Source organism: Emys orbicularis, chromosome 4 (assembly GCF_028017835.1).
Source record: "Emys orbicularis isolate rEmyOrb1 chromosome 4, rEmyOrb1.hap1, whole genome shotgun sequence".
Taxonomy (NCBI): Eukaryota; Metazoa; Chordata; order Testudines; family Emydidae; genus Emys; species Emys orbicularis.
Genome location: NC_088686.1, coordinates 140,360,763 through 140,383,012, shown reverse-complemented (window position 1 = coordinate 140,383,012; position 22,250 = coordinate 140,360,763). Strand labels below are relative to the sequence as shown.

Sequence of the window (22,250 nt, the reverse complement as noted above, 5' to 3'; positions counted from 1 at the left end):
ACACATATTTGGTGTGTTTTTGAAAATGCTTTGCAGGCCTTGTTCATTCTGCTGTAAATGGTGCAACTCCTGTGAACGTCTGTGCCTAGTTCAGTAATGACATTTGTTGGGTGGAAAATGGATGTAAGTGGCAACGTAGGGTACCTTGTGCTGAACTGGCAAAGGAAGTGTAACTTACAAACCAAGAGAGGGATGTGGGAAAAAATCAGCTACTAGGAGGGAGTTAGCAAATGCTAGTTGCATTTCCTGTTGACCTACCTCTCATTTTGCTCACCCAGTGAGTTCTGGATTGATCTGTTTACACCTACATTCTAATTTACCCCCAAAGTGTGTTTTACTTGTCAGGTCCCCACTGGATTTGTCCATGCAGTGTGTTACATAAACTTACATTTATAAATTATTGCTTTAATTTATGTTTTTCTTAACTTTTTAGAAAGATTAATAGAGATATGATAAAAATCTAGCTCTCTGTCTTTCTTTTCTCTGCCAATCTCTTTGATTGGATTCTTGTCAGGTGAAACATGGGACAGTTTCTACGGAACTCTAGGTGACTTCTTGACAACCTGGTTACCATGACACTCAGCAGAGGACTGTGGGAATAAAGTGGGAATCCCTCCCCGCCCTCAATAAACCACCTAATGGCCTCAACTGGGTAAGAATCAAGTGAGACTAAAGAGTTACGAACTTTCTTCTGTCCTCACGGATTATCTCAAAGGCACTGCACAAGGGCTAGGTCTACACCAGCGTTTCTCAACCTGGGGGTCGAGACCCAAAATTGGGTCGCCAGAATGTTTCAAAGGGTTGCGTGGCAGCTCCTTTGGCTCCTGTCCCACAGGGCTGGCTGGGCCCGCCTCCCTGCTCCAGGCACTGCAACCCCTGGGGTCTGAGCAACACTCAGGTTTGGCCCAGCCATTGTGATGACGGGAGTCCGGATAGGACAAATTTGAGTGAGTGGCACTGCAACCCCATGAGCCAGGTCACAACTCCACTCATGCAAATTTGGTCAAGTCAGGGGGGCGGGGCGGGGCCAAATCTGGTGGCGCTGCAACCCCGAAGGTTGAAATGTCCAGAGCTGAGATCCAAGCCCAGCTAGCCCCACAGCACAGCAGCTGCATGGGCTGCCGCTGTGGGGTGAGTGCTGGGCAGGACCTGACCGAAACCCTTCAGGGCCTCCACCCCCAGACTATTTACAACAGGCCATAAACATTTACGAATGGGTCTTGAACCCGAAACGGTTGAGAACCGCTGATCTACACTACAAACTCTTGCTGGCATGGCTTTGTTGGTCAGGGTTGTGATCTCTAGCCTAGACATAGTTATAGTGGTAAGATTGTGCTTTCGCTTGTATAAGCTATTTCCACACAAGGAGTGCTTTGCTGCTATACCCTCCCGGGATAGCTATACTGGTGAAACACTCCTAGTGTAGACCTGGCTAGTGCTTAAGGAATCCTTCCTCATTGTGATTAGTCATAAAATGGGTAGTTGGTGCCAAAACTCCAGAGTAACTTTGTTTTATGAACAGCTTCTGTAGCCCCATTGTATCACATTCGCTGTTAGTTGCTCCGTGAAAATATTCTTCTATTAGAAAAATCCCCTGGTGGTGTGTATGTGCACTGTGTGGCCTGCCTGTGGCATTGCGCCCTGGCATGCATACCCACTCCCCCCTTCTTTGAGGGCATTTAACGTCCAGTACACTTCCAGGGCTCCACTGAGCCATCCCTGCCTTTGCTCCACCACTCTAAAAGCCTGGGTCATTGGTTGGGATGAAACAATAATTACGGATCAAAAACGCAAATGAAATTGTGCCTTTATCCTCTGTTTTTTTTTTTTTCTCCCGCACCCTCCCTTTAGGGCTCACCTGGTATGCTAACGTCATGGGGAGCTGCTACAGCTACCTGTGCAGAGACAGTGTCCCAGACAACCACCCCACCAAGTTTAAGGTAATACCCTTTATCCTAGAGGGAAAGCTCTGCAATTGACAGCAGCCACTGGGAATCAAGGCCTGCAAAGTACAATCCAAATTTCATGGAACCTACACATTAAAGCCCTTTCTCTTATGGGGAAATTCTTCTATAGGGAAAGATTTGCAAATGTATTGCTAATTTTTAAGCAGGGAATCCCCTGCTTGCTGGTTCCACCCTCTGTCGTGTAGAAGGATTTGCATTGGCATCGAGATTCAATCTCCCAGTGCCAGAGAAGAAACAGATGCAATGAGAAGGGAAAATTAGATGGCTCACTTGTTGTGGAACCTTTCAAATTGGGCCCAAGTCAGTGGGCATCAAAAGTTATCACCATGTGGTAGCTATTTGGTGGCTTGTGTGAAATGAGTCCGTGCGTTTCAGCCTAATTGGCTGTAAACAGGTCTCCACATTGTAAAAGCACCAGCACAGCCGGCAGTGGTTGAACCATTTGACAGTCTTAGCAGAGAGGCCAAGAATTGGAGAGAGACTGAACTCTCCTCTTCCCACTCAAGGGTGCCTCCCCCCCCCCCATGCCTGTGTTGAGGCACATTAGCTGAGCTGGTGTGGGGCTGCAGTCTTCAGGGCTGTCCATGTCGCACCTTTCACCAGCAATGAATTCACACCCAAATGACCTCCCCCTATCATCCAAGAGCAAGGCATGTTAATGAGTCAAGGGAGAGAGTGCTGGGGTTTCCAGGCAAACTTACATCTGTCACATCTCCTGTGTTGAGCCTCCTGATGTGAGCTTTGGTGTCTCTGCAGGTAACAAATGTGGATGATGAGGGTAACGCGCTGGGATCTGGGATTATGGAGCTAACGCAGATGGAGCTCATCTTGCACACACACAAGCGCGATGCTGTCAGGTGGCCGTACCTTTGCCTGCGCCGCTATGGCTATGACTCCAACCTCTTCTCCTTCGAGAGCGGACGCCGCTGCCAGACCGGACAAGGTGTTGTGCCTTTTGGGGGAACAAACCTGTCTAAAACTTTCAGTTGCAGAATGCTGTAACTGCTTGGTGCTGATTTCTCCCCTGCTTATTACATATGGGAAACCTGCTTTATACCCTGCTTCACACGCACAAGCGATAGCACACCTCTAGGGTACTGTAGTGTGTTTGCATGTGCATTTAATACTCCCAATTAAGACATTAATGTTGGAAGCTTGTGACTGAGGGCAGAGCCATCATGTGGTATCACTCTTGTGGCTTATTGTGGCTCACTTGTTTATATTTATAGACTTAAAGTAATTAGGCTATTGCCTTATAAATGCACAGCATGGAGAAACACATCTAGAATTGGCTCTCATTATATCTTAATGTAAGCAGTTTTGGAGTGGGATTTCAATTGGATCAGAGACCATTAAGGAAAACCCAGGGTGGCAGAAGAAGTTAGTGATTCTGTGGGCTTACTCTTCTGTGTTGGTACTGAGGAGGTGCTAGAAATGCCACCTTTCTATGGGATGTGAAACCAAGGTACCCCAAGGTGCTTTTTGCAAGGATGAGGCTGTTGGCTCTGGTTTCCTAGGCATGTTTCAACTTCAGATATTTGCTTTTCAATGCATGTCATCATCTATGTCCTCTGTACTACTGTCTGCCAAGCCTCTGCTCTGTCTTCGTTTAGGTCCCTTCTAAAAGGCTTGCTTGTTCCACAATGACCCAAAAAAGTGAGTCAATGTTAGTTTTTAAAAAATCCTGTCCTCTTCTGTTCTGGTCTTTCCAGTGCATTCTGTCTTCTCTATCTGCCTTGTTTAGCAGTACCTACTACGTTTACTGCTTTTTATCCATTGATCCCGCAGCACTTTGCAAGGTGGGGGGAGGGTAGTTCCAAAAGTGCCCCATTTTTTACATATGGGGAAACTGAGGCACAGAGCTGACATGACTCACCCAAGAACACCCCATTCAGTCAGTGGTAGAGCTGGGAATAGAGCCTACGTTTCCTGATTCCCACTATTCCATGCTGCCTGTTAAACTGTAAGTTTCTTGGCATAAGGACTATCTGTATATTACTTGTAAAGAGATGAGCATATTCTTAGCACACAGCAAAAGAAAAAAAAAAATCAGGTTATGTCCCCCAATTAGCATCGTGTGTTGAAAAGTCCTCTGATATCTGAATAAAGTCCACATCACTGTTCGCGTCTGTTTATAAAGTACTGTGTGCATTTACAATGCTGTGTGCTACTCTTTTATAATATTTATATAAATAGGATTTGCCTTTAGTGGAATTCCATGCTTATCGGTTGTCAGCAGGGTGGGACCTGTGGCTTTTTGTGTGTGTCTACTTTGCCTTTTGCAGGATTCAGATCAGTCGTTGGAATGCTGTTACGTTTACTTGGGTTTTCTACGGAGCTCTAGATAGCACAGATAGGGTAGAGTCATTCACTCTTCACCTACAAAGAGAGCTTTCAGAGGGCACAGGCTAAGTCATCCATGTCCTCTATATGCAAAGATAAATTGTATGGAAGCCATACTGTTTTGATCTGCGTACATTTCCTCTGGTTCTTTTCCTGCTCAAAGGAGACTTTCTCACTTAATTGATTTTATTTGGATCATTCCTCCCTAGCCCCAGTGAATAAGACAGATGCATATATTTTCTGGCAAGGATATTTTTCAAATTTTTCTTCAGAGTAGCAGCAGTTGTTGCCATGCTGTTGTCCTTGTTGCTATGGCTTTTGTGCATTCATGTGTGTGCGCACCAGCATGTGATTGGTTAGTTCTGCACACGTTGGCTATTGGTCAAACTATTTATCTGGGGAGCCACCGTTTAATCTGATACATTTTAAAAGTGGGGTGCAGTTGCCCCTCTCTTCCACATGCATTCCGGGTGCCCAATCCAATTCCCATTAGAGTCAATGGAAAGACTTCATTGACAATGGGAGTTGGATCGGGCCCCAGGTAAAATGAAAGAACGGAAATTACAGGTGAAGAATCTCATCTGTCACCCAGTATACCATTCTTATCTCCAGCAGAGTTAAGTAATGTAAAGTTGGCATTAGATGCACCAATTCATGGATCAACTAGCAATGGTGGTGTTATGTTTCTAGTGATGTAACAACAGGATACACTATACAGAAATATCGCCTCGGGGGTGTTTAAATATTGACAATATTTTACAAAATATTTCCCTGTAAATCATAAATTTGTGTGTAGAGAAATACAGGGCTTGCCCAACAAGCTCAGACGAGTTGTCAATTTAATTTAGTATCCTGTTTGAAATATTGTCTCACACCATGAGCTTTAGAGGAAAATGGAAGACGCTTCATAATGTGTAACAATGGGCGTATAGAGAAAATTACTTCCTAACCCCGGACATTTAGTATGTGACTTGTACCCTGACTTGTACCCTGAAGCATGAGGGTTTATACCTCTTACAAATGTGTGTACTATCTAATGGAAGGGTGACTATTCCCATTACCTATATAAATGTCTAATCTCTTTTTGAATCCTGCCAAGCTCGTGACCTTATCCTGTGACAGTGAGTTCCCCAGGTTAATTGTGTTGTGTTAAACAGAAACCCTTTTCAGTCAGATTTTACATTTTGTTGCTTTCCAAGGACTAGACTACACTCTTATTAAACTAAGATTGTACTCATCTCTCCCCACCCCCCGTCTTTGTATTTGCACAGGGATATTTGCCTTCAAGTGTTCAAGGGCAGAGGAGATCTTTAACTTGCTGCAGGACCTGATGCAGTGTAATAGTATCAATGTGGTGGAGGAGCCAGTCATCATGACTAGGGGCAATCACTCCACTGAGCTGGAGCTATCCCGGACACCCCAGACAACCAACAGTAAGGCTTCCAGAGTACTAGGTAGGGTAGAGGAAGTTTGTCCAAGTTTATCTCTGTGTTGGGTGCTGGTCTCCCAGCCAAGGCTACATTCCCCCAAGCAGCTGATGTGAGCTGTCTGGCCTCTGAGCTGGGCCCTCGAGTCCACGTATGTTCTGTGCAGCATGCTTAAAGCCCCACTCGTTTGCAGATGTGATACCTTGTTCCCAAGGAAATGGGAACAAAAACTGCAAATATCAACCTCATTCTCCGACTCCAGTTGGATTCCAGCTGGAGCCCTGCCAAGTGGCCTCTTTAGGGATCAGCGGGCTCCTGAGGGAAACCTCAACTAGAAGAATGTGTGTTTGTTTCTCACTTTCATAGCCGTGACTTAAGTGCTAGTAAATTTAACCTGGGGGGCCTAGCCTGCATATTTACAACAGGCGTACACACGGTAGGAGCCTTTCCCCGCCAAGCAGGCTCTGCCTTTCCAGCACGTCTGTTTAATAAGGCCCTTTGAGAAGCTGGCCCATGGTGCAGCTGCAGCCGCATCTGTACGCAAGGCCAGTGTGATGCTCTGGCTCTCAAGCACGTCTCTCTGAATTCTCCCCCCAGCTCTGGGATACACTGTTCCAGGGTTCCCCAATGGATTCCACAGCTTCCCTGGGGAAGCCCCATCCTACTCCACGGCCCGACACCCTTCCATGAACAGCTTGAGACACTCCTCCATTGGGGAGGACTCCACACATGCCCTCATTGGGCCAGATGAACAGGTAAGCCCAGGTCTCCTGATCTCGATTGCTGCAGGGAACTCATAGCATGTCTTCTCCTTCTCTTCTAGGATTCTTGTGGGGTGCTAGGCTCATGCATCTGCTCAATGTTAAGGAAGCCCAGAGACCCTCTTACCTTGTCAGTTGCTCCTTCTTGGCTGTTTTACTTAGTTTTAGTGTTGCAAATTTGCACCCCTGTGACTACTCGCTGGGTAGCTTCCCCGGGTGTAGCTTCCCCAGGCCATCAGTAATGATCTGCCCCTTGTTTGACAGCAGCATGCAATTCCCTCCTGAAACTGTATGTGCTGCTTCCACATCTCTACCAGCCCCAAGCTAAACTCTAGGCTGGATACCGAAACTCAGACCCTTGCATGGTGTTGTGCTACCACTACACTGCTTGGGCAGCTGATCTTTGTTCTCTGTGTTTAGGCTCATAGGATTTATCATACCAGATCAGTCCATTACACCCAGTGTCTTGTCTCCATCATTGTCTGATAGCTGGTGCTTCAGAGTCACACAAACCTAGGCAGGTGTGGGCTCCTTCCTCACGTCATTTCTGTGTCCTAGGATACTTTATATAGACCACTCAAGAAGATATCTCACCTTGTGTAGATGGAAATTCATATGCTCCACACCAGAGTTTGAACTCAACTTGAGACCTGTTTAAAAACGTGTCATAGATATTTTGTTTTAAACCATCTCGTGTGCATAAGTTGCTCATGTTTGAAAGGAGCCTATGTGAGGGCAAGTCTGTGCTACAAACTTTTGCCAGCACGGCTGTGTCAGTCGGGGTGTGATGACACATGATCCCTGGCTGACAAAGCTGTACTGGCAGAAGCCCCTACTCTAGATGTCGTTGTACTGGCAAAACTGCAATTTTGCTGGTATAGTTCATTTTTTGAGGGGGAGGGGCTAGAATAAGCTTTACTGGCAAAGCACAGTTTTGCTGCTATAAGCTGCATCTACACTAGGAGCGCTTTGCTGGTGTAAAATACCAGTATAACTATACCAGCAGAGCACTTCTAGTGTAGATCTGGCCTCAGACCCCAGAGAGCCCACACGTCAATCCCCTGATTAATAGTGGCTCTGATCCTAAGAGAGAGGCTGGGGAGTTATGGGCGGGAGGAGCAGAACCAAATCAGGCCAGACTAATGGGGAAGCTTTAGAGCCATATTATGACTCCTTTAAAATAACTGCAGTTCTTCAGGGCAGTTTCTAGATGAGCAAAGATGCTGCTCATCCTGCCCCGTAGAAACTAAATTCACATCCATGAGAGAAAACAAAATTCATTCCTGTCTCCAGGTGCTGGGTGTTTGGTTTGCAACAGTCGATGTGTAAACATAATTTTACCATAGCTGCATCCCTTTCGGTCAAGTTTCACTCCCCACTTTCTCGGCACACAGCCCCTCCAAGTTTTTTCAGCCACCAAGACTCCTCCCCCCCCCCCACTTTATCAGCCACCAGACTCCTCACTCTCCACACTCACATTCTCAGCTGTACTCTCACTCAATCCCACCCCCCACTCCCTGTATTTTTGGCTCTGATCTCTTCCTATCATTGTCCCCCTCCCCAGCATCACCCTCTGCCTCTAAAACACATCTTCTCTCCCTGCAGTCCCACACCTATGTGAACACAACCAGTGGCGAGGAGGAGATGAGGGGCCGGCACTGCATGCACTCGCTGCCTGAAGTCCATCCTCCTTTTCTGCACGGGAACCACAGCTGCTCTCTGGAGGACCGAAACCCCCAGGTCTTCCTGCAGCCGGGGGAGGTGAAGTTTGTGCTGGGCCCTGCCCCAGTTCACAGGCACATGGTGAAACGTGACAGCTCCTGCCGTTACTATCGGGAGTGCGGGGGGCACATCTGCGGCCCTAACAACAACAACGAGTGCAAGGATGAATGTCTCGTGCCCAGGTGCGTATATGAGAATGTGAATGGCCTGCTGCCTGCTGGGGGCACATCTCTTCGGCGTGGCGGGCGCTTGAAACTCACCCGGGAGGACCTGGGCTTAAACAGCTGCTCTCACCGCAGGACGCCCCTGCTGCACTACGAGAACCTGCCTTCCTTGCCTCCTGTGTGGGAGTGCCAGCCGCTGCGGCAGGACGAGGACTCTGGGGACACGCTGACTCCTTCTCCGAATGGCTACCCCGAGCCGGACGAAGGTGACCCCCTGCAAAACTACATGAACTCTGAGAACACCGCACTGCACAGCGGCCTACGTCGGGATGACTTCTTGCAGCACCGCCACAACTGCACACCTAGTGTCTTCAGCTTCGACTTCCGCCGGCCCTGCCCGGAGCAGCAGCGGCAGCTCAACTACATCCAGGTGGAGCTGGAGGCTGACCCCCACAAGGGGCGCCAGAGCCTCCAGGTGCCCTGCGCCCCGCTTCCTGCCGCCCACCCAGCCAGCAGGATGGACTCCTACGCGGTCATTGACCTTAAAAAGACAGCAGCCATGTCCAACTTGCAGAGAGCGCTGCCCAGAGACGATGGGACTTCAAGGAAAACTCGGCATAACAGCACCGACTTGCCTCTGTAAGGGAAACACTGCGTGCAAGCGCTGCATTGTGGCTTTCGTACCTGCCTTTCAGTGTATCGTGTAGCGTGACTTTCGTTCTCTATTGCCCCGACGCCCTGTTAACCCTATTGCTCAATACAGCATCCTGGGATAGCTCCAGCAAGCGGACTTTACAAATGTCTGCCTGCCTCTCTCCGTTCCTCCCATGTCATTTGTTTCTAAAGCCTTGCAGAGTAGCAGAAAACGGTCTTTATTTATTTATTTATTTAAGTTATTTTGTGGGGTGCCAGCATTTGAAACGGCACCAAGCGGAGTATAAATGTAAACAGGTCATTCATGGACCAGGGTCAGTCCCCCTGCTTTCATGTCATCCATGTGGAGAGGAGACGGGGGAGGGATAGCTCAGTGGTTTGAGCATTGGCCTGCTAAACCCAGGGTTGTGAGTTTAATCCTTGAGGGGGCCATTTAGGGATCTGGGGCAAAAATCTGACTGGGGATTGGTCCTGCCTTGAGCAGGGGAGTGGACTAGATGACCTCCTGAGGTCCCTTCCAACCCTGATATTCTATGATTCTATGAGGGGTGGAGAGAGTATTGGGAGTGTTTAAAAAAAAAAAAAAAACCCATAGGAGCAGGGGGAAAGACTGGGAATGCAAGTGGAGTTTGAGGTTTGGGATCAGGGAGCCCTTGGTGTGTACTTATCTGTCTGCCTTTTTTGTGGATATTCAGAAATGTTTTCCAGCTGTCAGTTTATTTATTTGTTTTATTTTTCTATCTATTTATTTTATTTTGTAAACATTCTTTTGCACCAAAGTTAAAAGTGCCAAGCCAGTGGCAACATGGAATGGATCCGCTTGGTGTTCACCTCCTTTTTTGGGGCGGGGGCTGGCGGGGCGGGGGGGGGGGGGATGATATGGTGAAAAGGGTGCTTTGTGGAACTACAAATGGGGAAAGCGTAGCTGTGACTCAAAGCTCAGTTACCTGGAATGCACTATATTGGGCTGGTGGGAGTGACTGCAGAAAACACGGAAGTGTCAGCATAGCTGCGAGGCAACCAAGCTTGGAGTCATATCTAAGGAGCAGTGCCTACTCCCGCATACCTTGCTGAGTCCACGTGAAATAATTGACTAGTGTTTTGGCTAAATGCATGGCTCGTTTCCTTGTATTGTAGACTCAAAGGACTAAATTGAGCTTTACTGTAACTCCATTGGCTTTGAGTGGTTGTAACCAGTTACCCCAGGGCTGAATCTGATGTGAACCATCAGGCCCTTCTGTAAAAAAAAAAAAAAAAAAAAAAACTTGCGCATGACGTTCTACTTCTCTTCCACTGTGGGATGTTCCAATGATAACATTCTGTGTATGGTTTCACTTGCTACAGGCCACACCAATCTCTGCAGCATGAGGCATTCACTGATTCCACTTTGCTATTCCCTCTCATTTCTATGAGACGTAAAAGAGCTCTTGGAATTATATTCACTTCTGCCTTATTGTTTTGAAACTCCCTCACCCTCTTCCGCAGGATTGGAATCATGCCATCCAATTCTCTGAAAGCTCGCTCGGGGTTGGCAAATCGAGCCATCCAAACCTTCCTATGATGTCCTTGCCATTGGTATGTTAACAGACTAGAGTCAGTGAAAGGGAAAAGCTGGTTCATCTGCTTATATCTCGGCCCTGGCAGTCACAAGCATAATCTGTCGATTTCTGAGATTCTTTCCAGCACTAACAAACCCAACTTCTTTTCGGCGCTGTAGTGCTGCCTTGAAAAGTGAGGCTTTTAGGAGCAATGGCAAGGAATGTAGCCAAGCCCTACAAATAAGTAAAGCTGATGGGTATCCATATAATCTCTTTACCCTTAGGTCAGGAACTCCTCCCCATTTGTAGAGTTATGATTCTTCTCATTGGCTTGGTGTCTGCATTACAAATACCAAACCCCACCACCACCTTCAGAAGTGAGTGAGTTTTGGCAAGCCTTTGACCTCTTGTCTTCCAGGCTTCAGTCCAGCTCTTATTTTTGTTCTATAACAGAAGCTAATTATTTTTAATATGTGAACTGACTTTATTTATAGGGAAACTGTCACGTAGTTTATGCCCCACATTTAGGTTTCATTGGGAGTGAGGAAGAATTTTTTTTTTTAAGTAACTGTATAAAAATATTTTCATGAACAATCTCAATGAAGAGGCTTTTTTTTTTAAAGGGTTAAACATCACCCTCCGTTGTAGCTTTTGCATCTCAGACATTACAGCACTGGACAATGCCTGAGAATCTTTAGCTGAAACTGACTAACTGCTGAATTTAAATTGACTTGTCTAGTTTTGCTCACCCAGCTGAGATGTGCAAAACATCCAGGCCAAACCCCCCCCAACAAATTTGTAAAACAAGTCAGGATATAGGTTTTGTTAAATGTGTGCTTGATCTTGACAGAATGTCTTTAAAAGTCACAATACGAACATATTAGAGTTACATGGCAGCTGTTGCTGCTGATGCACTGTATTAATGTATCTGTATTCATGTAGGCCCTGATCCAAAGCCCATCGAAGTAAGTGGAAAGACTCCCACTGTCTTCGGTGGGCTTTGAATTGCCCTTTTATGGGCAAATGTTGTTACCTATTATAGTGCTTCATTGGACCAATCCAGCACTCACTGAAGTCTGCTGAATCCTTCCATTGACTTCACTTGCAGCCCGGATCAGGGTCTGTTCTAGGAATTTGTTGCTAGCATTTGGCATGATGAACTATCTAGCTTAGTGTTGTTCTGACTAGGGATGTGGGGAACCTGGCACACATCCACAGCAGTAAATCAAGTCCTCTAATACCTTTATCACTTCCTCATTGGTCTGTAGCAAATGTATTGATCTAACAGGTTTATTCAGTTAACGGAGAGGATAAAATGTTTTTATTTCCCCACATCTAAGATGGGTTTTAAAAAGTGATTAGTGGGGCTGTTTACAAAATAATGTTGGTCATAAATGACCACAAAGTAAAAAGTGGTCACAGGATGATAGTTGCCTGCTGCTAGATGAGTGCTCTTAACATAGGGATAAAAGAAATAGCACTTCTCTCTGTCCCGTATTCTGCTTAGCCTGCATGAACCACAGACTTTCAGGCCTTGTCCACATTACAGTTCTAATTATGCTAACAAGCATCTTTAGCAGGGCCCTATCACAATTCCTCTGATCAGCAATAGTTTTCTGAGAACTAGGTTAATCAGACCATGCTGTGATGCACCCACAAGATGCCCCAGCTGGCTATCTCCCCATTGTTGTATGTAGCATGATTTTATAACCTAATTCTCGGACATTGCGTCCATCTACACTACGACAGTATTAGGGGATCTGGTTACCACATGCCTGTCGCCCGCACAGTGAAAGCAGTTCTTGTAATGCAGATGGGAAATGTCTGAGGCTTTAGCCTGTGTTTGGTGCCCTGTTTACAGCTGTATTTGTAGTGCAGATGAAATGGAAAAGTCGCTGTCCACATTGGCCTGGGAAACAGCCCTAGCAACACCTACGTTGAAGAGGAGTTCTTACTAGCATGGTGTAAGTCACAGTGTGGACAGTCTAAGCACCTTTGAGAGTAAGGGGGAGACAGGAAAAACCAGTATGTGACAGGAGCCATCATCCCTGTTGTATTGTGGTAGCTCCACTCTGTTGTGAAGTTTCCTGCATTTGCTGGTGACTCTGATCAGATTTAGAAAGTGTGCCTCTCTTTAAAATTGGGAGTGGCCTGGTGGTGGCAATCCTAGGACTTCAGGATCATCTCTTGATGGAGATGAAAGGCTGAGAGGGAAGGATGAGAAGGACTGAGCTAAGAAAGAAGATCCTATAAGTTATTTGTCATGCACTCGCTCATTTGGCAGATGGTGCTAAGGCACTTATAAGGCTTGTGCCATTTTCTTTCTTTCAGTAAATCATGGGAAGTGACCTCAGGTGATGTGGGGCCCAAGCCTATGAATCACTGAGCATCCTCCACTCCCACTGAGTCTCATTGCCTTGCCGGATCAGGGCCTAGGAGGTTTAACAGCAAAGCTAATCTAGTCCCAGACAAAAAGGTAAATTTCCCCATTCTGCCCCATGTGGGCTTGCTATTGGCTAGAACCACCCCAAGATCACAAAGGACTCTTGACACTACTGCAATAGCAGAAGAGGACTCCTTGACCATTGGACCAAATTCCTCCTGGTTGCAGCCTCATTAGCTTTGGTAGGGTTACACCCAGGATCAATATGGTTCCCGGCATTGGAATAAGATATCTCAGACCCTGTCCTTTCCCATCGAAAGGGGAGGGGCCTTCATTGCCTTTTGGCAGAAACATTGGGTTCCTTTAAGTGTATCCAAAGCCACTCATCTGTACAGGTGAGTGCTTACCTGTCTTTGGAGCAGTCAAATCAGGTGTAATGTAATAGGTGAGGTCTGGGGCCATGTTGTAGAGTTTGCTGTCATAGTGTTCTCTCTCTAGAGTGGGGGAGTTGGGGGGAACAGCCAATATACCTGAATGAGTATTTCCAAAACTCTAAATGAGCTGAGAGGCTGGAATAAATCAGACGGGTCTCTTCAAGGTGCTGTTTGTTAGCAACACAGCTCTGTGGGGCTTCCTCCCCAGTGCACCCATGCAGGCTGAAGCCCCTAATGTGCCCCAGTCTGCAATGCAATTCAAATGGTCTAGTGTCTAGTACATGGGGTTGGGATTAGGGCGATAGGTGTTTAATTATTGTCTCGGCCTCAGACTTCCTGGATGACCCTGGGCAAGTCACGCTACCCTGTGCCTCAGTTTCCCTACCTCACAGGGGTGTTGTAAGGCACTTGTGGTTGGGATACTATGGTGATGAAGGCCATATAAGTACATAGAGATTCTGACACTTTGACTTGGTTGCCTTATCAAAGCTATAATCCAGTTTATAGTGGTTGATAATGAATGATGCACCTGCTAAGGAGGGGAGATGAAGTAGCTAGAAATTCTCTCATCACCGAGGTTATAGAAGAAGCCTCTGATTTTATCCTGGGTGGTTCTGATTTAGTACATGTGTGGTTTGATTTGGAGTTTGATTTTGCAAATTGCCATCTGGCTGTGTCTTGATTTACTGTCTCTCTAATTCTCCGTTCCTTATGGCATCCTTGGGTAAGAGGAGTGCAGTGTTTGACTCAGCAGGTTTTGTTCATGAGAAGTTGCAGGTCTCATGAAGAGGTTCAAGAGAGAAGTGCCAGGGGCAGATTGGCTCTAGGGGATGGCTGAGTAGAAGTGAATTTACAATTTAATGCTCATTGGACCCATGTATCCATAGCACAGAAGGTCAAGTTCAGCTTTCGAGCTGGGTGGGAAGACTTTAGGGGATGGAGAGAGAATCTGTGCAGGCAAAGAGGGAGAACCAATTGGCCACACTGTGAATAGATAAAGGCTTCTTAAGGCAGTTAGTCATCTCATGGGCTTGGGGGAGACACTGCCCTGGTCACCTGACTTGAGTTAGCCAGGAATGTATTAGACCAGTGGCTCCACTGCTCTTTCATTCTCTGGCAGCTTCATAAGGGTGAGATCTCCTTCCATGGACAAGGTCCTCTCCCAATCTCCGTCCTGTTGCCTCGTTTTCAACAGCCAGGAAAACAGTTCATGGAGCGCAGCATGAGCTCTGCTGCATTAGAGCTTCAGGGACCAGAAAAAGAAGGGAAGCCCCTGTTGATGAGGTTTCAATGTTAACAAGTGTGGTGTGGTGTTATCCAGCCTCATAGCTTCCTCTAGTGGTCAGATGTGGGACATTCTCAGGTAGAAGATGGGAGTTTTCAGTGGCAGGTTGAACAGGCTTGGACCTTTTTTATTTGACTTTTCCTCACCACCAAGTTCCTTGCTCTGTTTGATTAGCAGTTGCTTTGGATAATAGATGGTAGGTAGCCTGTAATCCAGTGGTAATTCTGTTGGAATCTCTTATCCTATGATTCTCTTTTGGTCTGGAATTATTTATATTTATAGAGCACCATTGGTATTCCTGACACTGTTACAGATCTAAAATAACACAATAATGCCCTGAGGAGTTCATAATCTGCGGGGAAAATTCAGCCCTGCTGTAACTCCACTGACTTCAGTGGGGTCACACGGGAGATGAATTTGGCCCCAGTTATCCTTGTTAGAAACCTTCTAGTTCATGACAAGAAAACAGGACATCTTCTCATTCTATATTTTCCTCCATACCATGTTCTTTTAATGGTTGCCTTTCTTTTCCTTGCACATCTTGCCGTGAGCCTTGCAAGGAACAGATTATTGGACTATCCAAATGCCTGTGCACCTGTATCTTGGATGTGGATTAAATTAGGAACCATCATCCACATCCCAGTGTCTCCCCTCCAAACATGCTGTGACCGCCTCAGCTAATACAACATAGGCAAAAACCAGAATGTTTCATCTTTTGTAGTGGCCTTCATAAACCTTGGTCTCAAGAGTCAAAGGTGCTCTCCAAAGCATTATATATCTGGCTGGTGTCACACCGCTGGACACAAGAAGCTCAGCATCGTAAATGGGTGAGTACCTGCCCTGGAGACCCCGCATGTGCTAACACGAAAAGGAATTAGCCCCCGAACTGAATTGGCTCCAGGATGAGGAACACATCATCTCTTAAGGCTTGTGGACGGAGGGCTTCCTCCGGTATCGTCCCTGCACTGATCTGTTCTGTGTGGGGCTGATAACATGGAAAAGACCATGTGTCCCCAGGAGGCTTTCGGCTTGAGGAGATTTTCTTTAGGTTTTTGAGTGGCTTAACTTTTTAAGTGTTTTTTCTTTGGGTTTTGAAGTTAGGCAGGTGGACTGCCTCTCCCTCGACATCTATTTGTGGTTGCCAGGGAATAGGTCTAATCTGAAGGAGCGTGTCTATTTTTAGCTTGTTTTATACAGCCTAGATGCCTACTTTTCTCTCTAGGAATGGAGAGGAACTGTAACGCCCTTGGTCTGAATGCTAGTAATAGTTACCTGCCTTACAAGGGTATTGTGAGGATTAATTGATGTTTACAGAGTGGTTTGAACACGAAAAAAATTATACAAGTATTTTTATGTAAGCCACTGGGTCCACTGGAAAAAATTCCCAGCTGTTGCTGTCTTTATCTCCAGTGGGAAGCGGCTGTCTAAATACCTCTAACCCTCAGAATCTCCTCTCTCCCGTGCTGGGAGGGGATTGTTTCTGTACCTCTCATGCCAGAGACCCCTGTGCCTCACACTAGGACAGGTGAGGGTATGTGTGTCTCGAGCAGTCAGTTGTTTCTGTTGATCCCTATGTGCAGTGTGGCCACTGGCTAGGCCTTAAGAGACTTGGGTTCTATTCTCAGCTTTGCTGCTGGGTGTCCATGGGAAAATCACGTCACCTCCCCATGCCTCAGTTTCCCCATCTGTGAAATGAGCATAATGATACTGATCTCCTTTGTAAAGCACTTCAAGATCTGTGGATTAAAAGCGATATACAAGAGCTAGATATTATTAACATAAGTTCTCTTAGTCATCTCCGCAGCCACTTCCCACCCGTTTTCCGTAGGCATGATGCTACCCAACTGCATCTGCCTTCACCCTTACTGTGCAGTATCATTCATCAGTTGCTTAGTAGTAATTTCAGCTCACCTGTTATGGCACCCTTGCAGCCTGTCTGTAGAGTTTGTCTTCCCACCAAGCTTGGTTCATCTGAAGCTGAGTGCTGTGTGTAGGTAGCTGAAGGGGAGTGGATTCCTGCTACCAAACAGGACCAAAAGGGAAGAAGTTAAGGGATAGGGTAGGCTGGAGGTTGGGAAATGAAAGCAAGGGAGTGGGTGTGGGGAACATGCTGGTTCTAAAGAGGGGATCCTATTTGTTTCCTTCCTTTGTGGGTGTGTGTGACTAAAGTCAAAAGGCCCAGGCACATCTGTGTTGACCTCAAGCTCTTATCCTATGTGATTCTCCTCGTTCTTACTTGTACTGGTGTCTTTGATACTAAATATTTCTGACGTGGCGGAAAAGCAAAGGCACTTCGGGGCTCTGGTCACCAGGGATTCAAAGCTGCTCTGTCCATAGAGATCGGTCTTTCTGTGTAATTACTTCTATGGGTTATTACTATGGATATCCATTCAGTCCCTGTTTATATTTCATCCAGGTGTAACCTTCAAGGCAAAGAGCCTTAGTGCTGTGTGAGCTGAGGAGCGCTCATGTCTTACTCTAATGTGCACTAAGAATGTATACAGAATAAATGGAATCTGACGACTATTTGGTGGAGGGTGTGGCTTGTTTGCTGTTAAATAGAGAATTGTCAAGTTTAAAGATGAATTTTAGTTGCTCGTTTAAGTTGGAGACCCAGCGTGCTGTCCAGAATCAATCCTAGTGTAAGTAGGCACTTTCCTTCATGCAACTCCGCTAGTGCTCCAAATCCTGACCTGCTATGCCAGTCTTGGCCTCCCCATACAGCTCTGCCAATGCACCTCTATCCCAACCTCCTGTAACCTATGCTATTTCAGTCCTGGACGCCACCTCTAGCTCTGCCGGTGTCCTGCAATCATGGCCTGCAGCACTTCTTGCTATTCTATTCCTGATCTCATGAACAGCTGTGCCAATGCACCCTAGTCCTGACCTACACTACGCTCTGTTTTACCAGTCCTGGGCTCCCCACAAACAGTTATGCCAATGCACTTCAATTCTGACCTGTTGCTGTTCCAGTCCTGTGCCTTTCCCAAGCAACGGAACATAGGCTTTTCCATGTGAGATCAGCCCATTGCTCCATCAAGACCCAGTATCCTGCCTCCAGCAACAGCCTCTGCCTGGTTATTCACTACTTTTGCCATGTTGCGGGAGATTTTCAAAGGCAAAATGGAGTGTAAGCACCTGGTTGCATGTGTACCCTTGAAAATCTCACTGTTTATAGAGAGTGCTTTGTGGAATATGAATGACAGTTCCTGCCCAAAAGAGCTTAAATCTAACCTGGATAATACAATACAGAGCCCACTGGTTCCAATGAAAGGAAGGGAAGGGGCATCGCAAGGGAGGTGTGTTTGAAGTTATTTGAGGGGAGCTTCTTGGCTGGTGGGATTTTGGAGGCTGTGCCAAGCACAAAGGGGCACCATCGAGTAAAGCATAATAAGGACAATGGGAGGAGATGGAGAAAGAGACTCGAGGTCCCAAAGTGCTTACTAGCTACAATCTATTTAGCTTTGAGCTATCACTTAATAAAAGGCTCCTGTTTGAACTTCTTATCAGCTGTGAAATGTACCCGAATAGTTCAAACTGCAGGCAGTAGCAGTATTGCCAATTTCAAGCATTTGAAAATTACATCAGACCCCCCCAAAAATCATGAGATTGGCTTAAAATCATATGCTTTTTAAAAAATAAGTATTTGGGGACTTTCTTTGTGCTTTAGGGGTCATGCTTTCAGGGTTTCTCTGCAAACAGCGCTATAAATGTGTGGGTTTTTTTTTTTTAATGAAATCTGAGAATCCTTTGATTTCAGTGGTGTGACCGTTAAGGAAACCACCACATATCACAAGACTTGGGGACAGTTCCAGTTAGGGAAAATCATGCTTCTCTAATCTACTAGAATTTTTTTAGCTTGTTTGACCAAGTAGTGAATAAGGAGGACTGGTTGATAGAACTTATCTGGGCTTTAAAAAGCCTTTGGCAAAGTCCCTCACAAAGAAGTTCTTAAGAAAACTGAACGATCACAGGAGTGAGAGAGAAAATTCTGTCATGGGTCAGAAACTGGCTAAGAGACAGAAAAGAAAGAGGAGTCAATGGCCAATTTTCAACCTGTCAAAAGGTTAACACTGCAGTATGCCACAAAGGTCCACGCTAAGGCCAGTGTTTATTATATTAATGATATGGGATGGGATGAATGAAGCAGTGGCAACATTTGCAGACACAATGATTATTTAGGTTAGTTAAAACCAGAGAAGTTGGCAAAGAACTAATGATGGCAGATAAAATTCAGCTTACTAGGTTCTAAACTGATAGAAATGACACAAGGAAAATACCCTGGTGTTACTGAGGACAACTTGATGAAAACCCCGGCTTGGTGTATAGTAGTGGCCAGAAAACTAAATAATGTGTTCTAAAGATAGAGATTGAAAATAGTACTGTGTAGTTATGCCAATTTTCTCAATTAACACTACATCTGAACCTGGGATTCTGGTTGAGATTGTCAAAGCTGACTATGATTCATCCACCCACCTCTCATTGAAATGAGTGAATGTTGTGTAGCCAAATTGCCTAGATGACTCTGAAGTTCAGTGATTTGTTCAGTTCTGGTCTCCCCGTCTACAAAAAGCATGTTAGCAGAAAGAGAAAGGGGCAGAGCTGGGTGATAGTATGATGAGTCCTGGAAAGGCTTCAGTGTGAAGAGAGTGGGGACTATCTGTTTTGGAGAGGAGATGAATAAAAGGGGTCATGAGAGAGGAATATGAAATAATGACTGCAATAGAGAAGTCTCAGGTGCTCCTGTGTACCCTAGTAACTTCTTAAGACAAAACCAAATCAATATCCAATAAAACTGAAAGGCAGTGCATTTTAGAACTGACGGAAGAAAATACATTTTTTACACAGTATGTAATTAACGTATGGGACTCATTGCCACAAAAGATAATTGAACCTAAAAAAATTGGTAGGATGTCAGATGAGTAGATATTTAGATCAATAATGAGAACATCCATATTTGGGTCAGACAGGATAGAAAATGCATGAGGACTATAAACCTTCATGCTTCAGGGCCTACATCAACCACTACTGCCTGGAGTCAGGAATAAAGTTCCTTTAGGAGCAGGTTACTCCATAATTGTCCACTATGCTGTTCATTGCAGTGACCCGTGAAGCATCTGCTAATGATGGCCACAGGATCCTGGACTTAGACAGGTCATTGCTCTGAACCAGTTTAGCAATTCTTACATTTCTAGTGTTGGCAATAAATCAGGCTTCAGCTGATACAACCAGGCACCTGGCCTCTTGCCCATTTTTAATGGAGCTTGAAGGAGAAAGGAACATTCTGCAAGACCAAATCAGATCTGAGTGTGTGAGGTGGGGTAACGGTTCCTTCCATGCCCCTTTCCCACCCACGTTCAATTTGCTTTTCTGTAATTTTGGCCCATGGGGCGAGCAGTTTCCACTGTTTATCTAGGCCCTTGGTGATAAGGGTCCCCTTGAGTGAGCTGATATTTATATTTGCCCTTTTATAATAAAAATCCAGAGAACAGGATATGGGCCACGTAGCATAAACCTCTGCTGAGAACAGTCACAGTCTTTGGGGGTGGAGGGTAAGAGCTGCTGCTTGCATAGCTAAGCTTGAGAGTCTTCCTTCTCCTTGCTGTTCTGCACCTCTCCCTGTTCCCACCGATATCCAGGAGATCAGACATCTAAACTGCTGCAAAGTATGGGACTGCTTTTATGTCAATAGGCTGAAGAATTTACCCATCTGCAGTTAGGAAAAGAGACTATGGAGGAAGCAATTCCATAAGACTTGATTGGCGTGAAAAGTTCTTCCAGTGTTGACAAAGTGACAGTTTAAAAAGAAAGTGGGGTGGGGGAAAGGGGAGACAGACACCTCCCATCCCCAGCTATCTGCCGGAAGTAGCCACAATGCACTCAGAACAGGGCTACACACTGGTGGTTTGATCCAGACACTGGACTTGATTCAGGAATGATTGGGTGAAATGCTCTGGTCTGTGTTATGCAGGAGCTCAGATTAGATGATCGAAATGGTCCCTTCTGGCCCTTCCCCCTGTGAAATCTTTGCAAAACCCACCACGGTCGATCACAAGGGTGCAAGTGAAGCTCCCTTTGAACTTAGCAGCAACAGGACAACACCGATGCCCCTGGAACTGGAACCTCTGAAGTATAGATGAAATGTCCAGAGGGGTTTTTCTCCTAGCGAGTGATGCACATCTGGAATTCGCTCCCCTAGCAGCTCGTGTCAGAATCCACGTGACTCGGGGCTCAGGAGCAAACAGCGATAATGGTCAGGACAGGGATTGATGTTGGAGGGTATCGATGGGAACTGGATGATGAAGTGGTGGCCCCAGCTGACGGACGCAGGAGTTGAGCTAGTTGCTGCTGAGTAGTGGGGAAGGTTTTGCTGTTCCTGTCCTGTGCACAGGGGGGCTTCGTCCTCCAAGGCCGAGCAAGGCCATTGATAAAGTCTCCCTTGCAGATCCAAGGGTGATCGAGTTTATGATCAGAGCTCTCCGCCCCTGGTGGTCTGCTGGGCTGTGCCTCCATAGGGATAACAACAGTCCTGTGTTATAAGGGATGCCCCTTATTTAAATACAAAATCACTACGAGTGCCTTTTATCCCGTATTTCAACCAGGAGTGTAGCACTGCCAGCAGCCAGGGTGGTCCGGAGGATCACTCTGGCACCTGAAATCAGGGGCAGAACCGTGCTCCACCACTGGGATTGCACTTTGTGAAGTGCCGCCAGTTGGCAACTTGACCTGGCTGTACGGGGTCTCAATGCTGTTCAAATTAGTCCCGGCCGCTCCTCCGTCATGCCAAAGTGGCCTCTGGACCCCCTGCTGAAAGTTGGGCCTTCACCCGGCATTGAAATCTGAAATGGCACCCTGCAGAGATTTCTTCCTCACCGCACAAGAGGATCAGGAGCTGCAAAAAGCAGCAAGAAATACCCTGGTGAGTGTTGCTTAATAATAATAATAAATATGCAAACTACAGACACCAAGTTTTGGCAAGTTGCCACCCCCACCTCTCCCCAGTGTCAGCCAGATCGATGTGTGTGCGCGCGCTATGAAAACCGGCCTTTATTTTTGAAATACAATGTTGGCAACCCTAAGTATTCTATTAAGTCCCAGACAAAAAACAATTAAAATGGAATTAAGGTTTAGAGTGCATCTCAGTATGGCAAGGTGAAAAACATGACCGTGATCATCTCCAAACCCAAGAAATTCAGAGTTAAGATTTTTATTAAGAAACGGAAATGCACGGTGAAGGCACCCAAATAACTAACTCTGCTCTGTAGTGACACCATTTAATAGCAATAAGATTACGATGAAGGCATTTTAGTGTTTGGTATCTCAGCTTAGACAAAACTGATTTTTAAAGACACTTTTTGTGTGTCTCCCACTGCTCCATTAGTGGAACTACTGGGCAGAGTTAAGGTTAAGAGTTACCAGTGCACCTGCAATTACTTTTGAGGGCAAAATGGATATTTGTGGGGCTAATGATGACTTAAATGTTTGTTTTTTTGCATGTAAGAGTCTCACCTAACCTTGCATCATCTCTTTTAAGTACTTAGCTGGCCTCACTACTGCAATTTTTACTGTACT

The 22,250-nt window shown here is 46.0% G+C and overlaps 1 protein-coding gene across 2 annotated transcripts; it reads left to right on the top strand.

Moving 5' to 3' along the window:
* The first annotated feature begins 587 nt into the window (after positions 1-587).
* On the top strand, positions 588-9,815 carry FRS3 (fibroblast growth factor receptor substrate 3). Of its 2 annotated transcripts, XM_065403167.1 has the most exons (6): positions 588-652; positions 1,852-1,940; positions 2,724-2,910; positions 5,582-5,743; positions 6,335-6,492; positions 8,104-9,815. In XM_065403167.1, the coding sequence occupies exons 2-6, from the start codon at positions 1,875-1,877 to the stop codon at positions 9,025-9,027; spliced, it is 1,497 nt and encodes a 498-aa protein (XP_065259239.1). In that variant the 5' UTR covers positions 588-652; positions 1,852-1,874; the 3' UTR covers positions 9,028-9,815. The 2 variants fall into 2 exon arrangements, with proteins under 2 accessions (XP_065259239.1, XP_065259238.1); XM_065403166.1 differs by lacking the exon at positions 588-652 and having other exon boundaries at positions 1,838-1,940.
* The last annotated feature ends 12,435 nt before the right edge of the window (positions 9,816-22,250 follow it).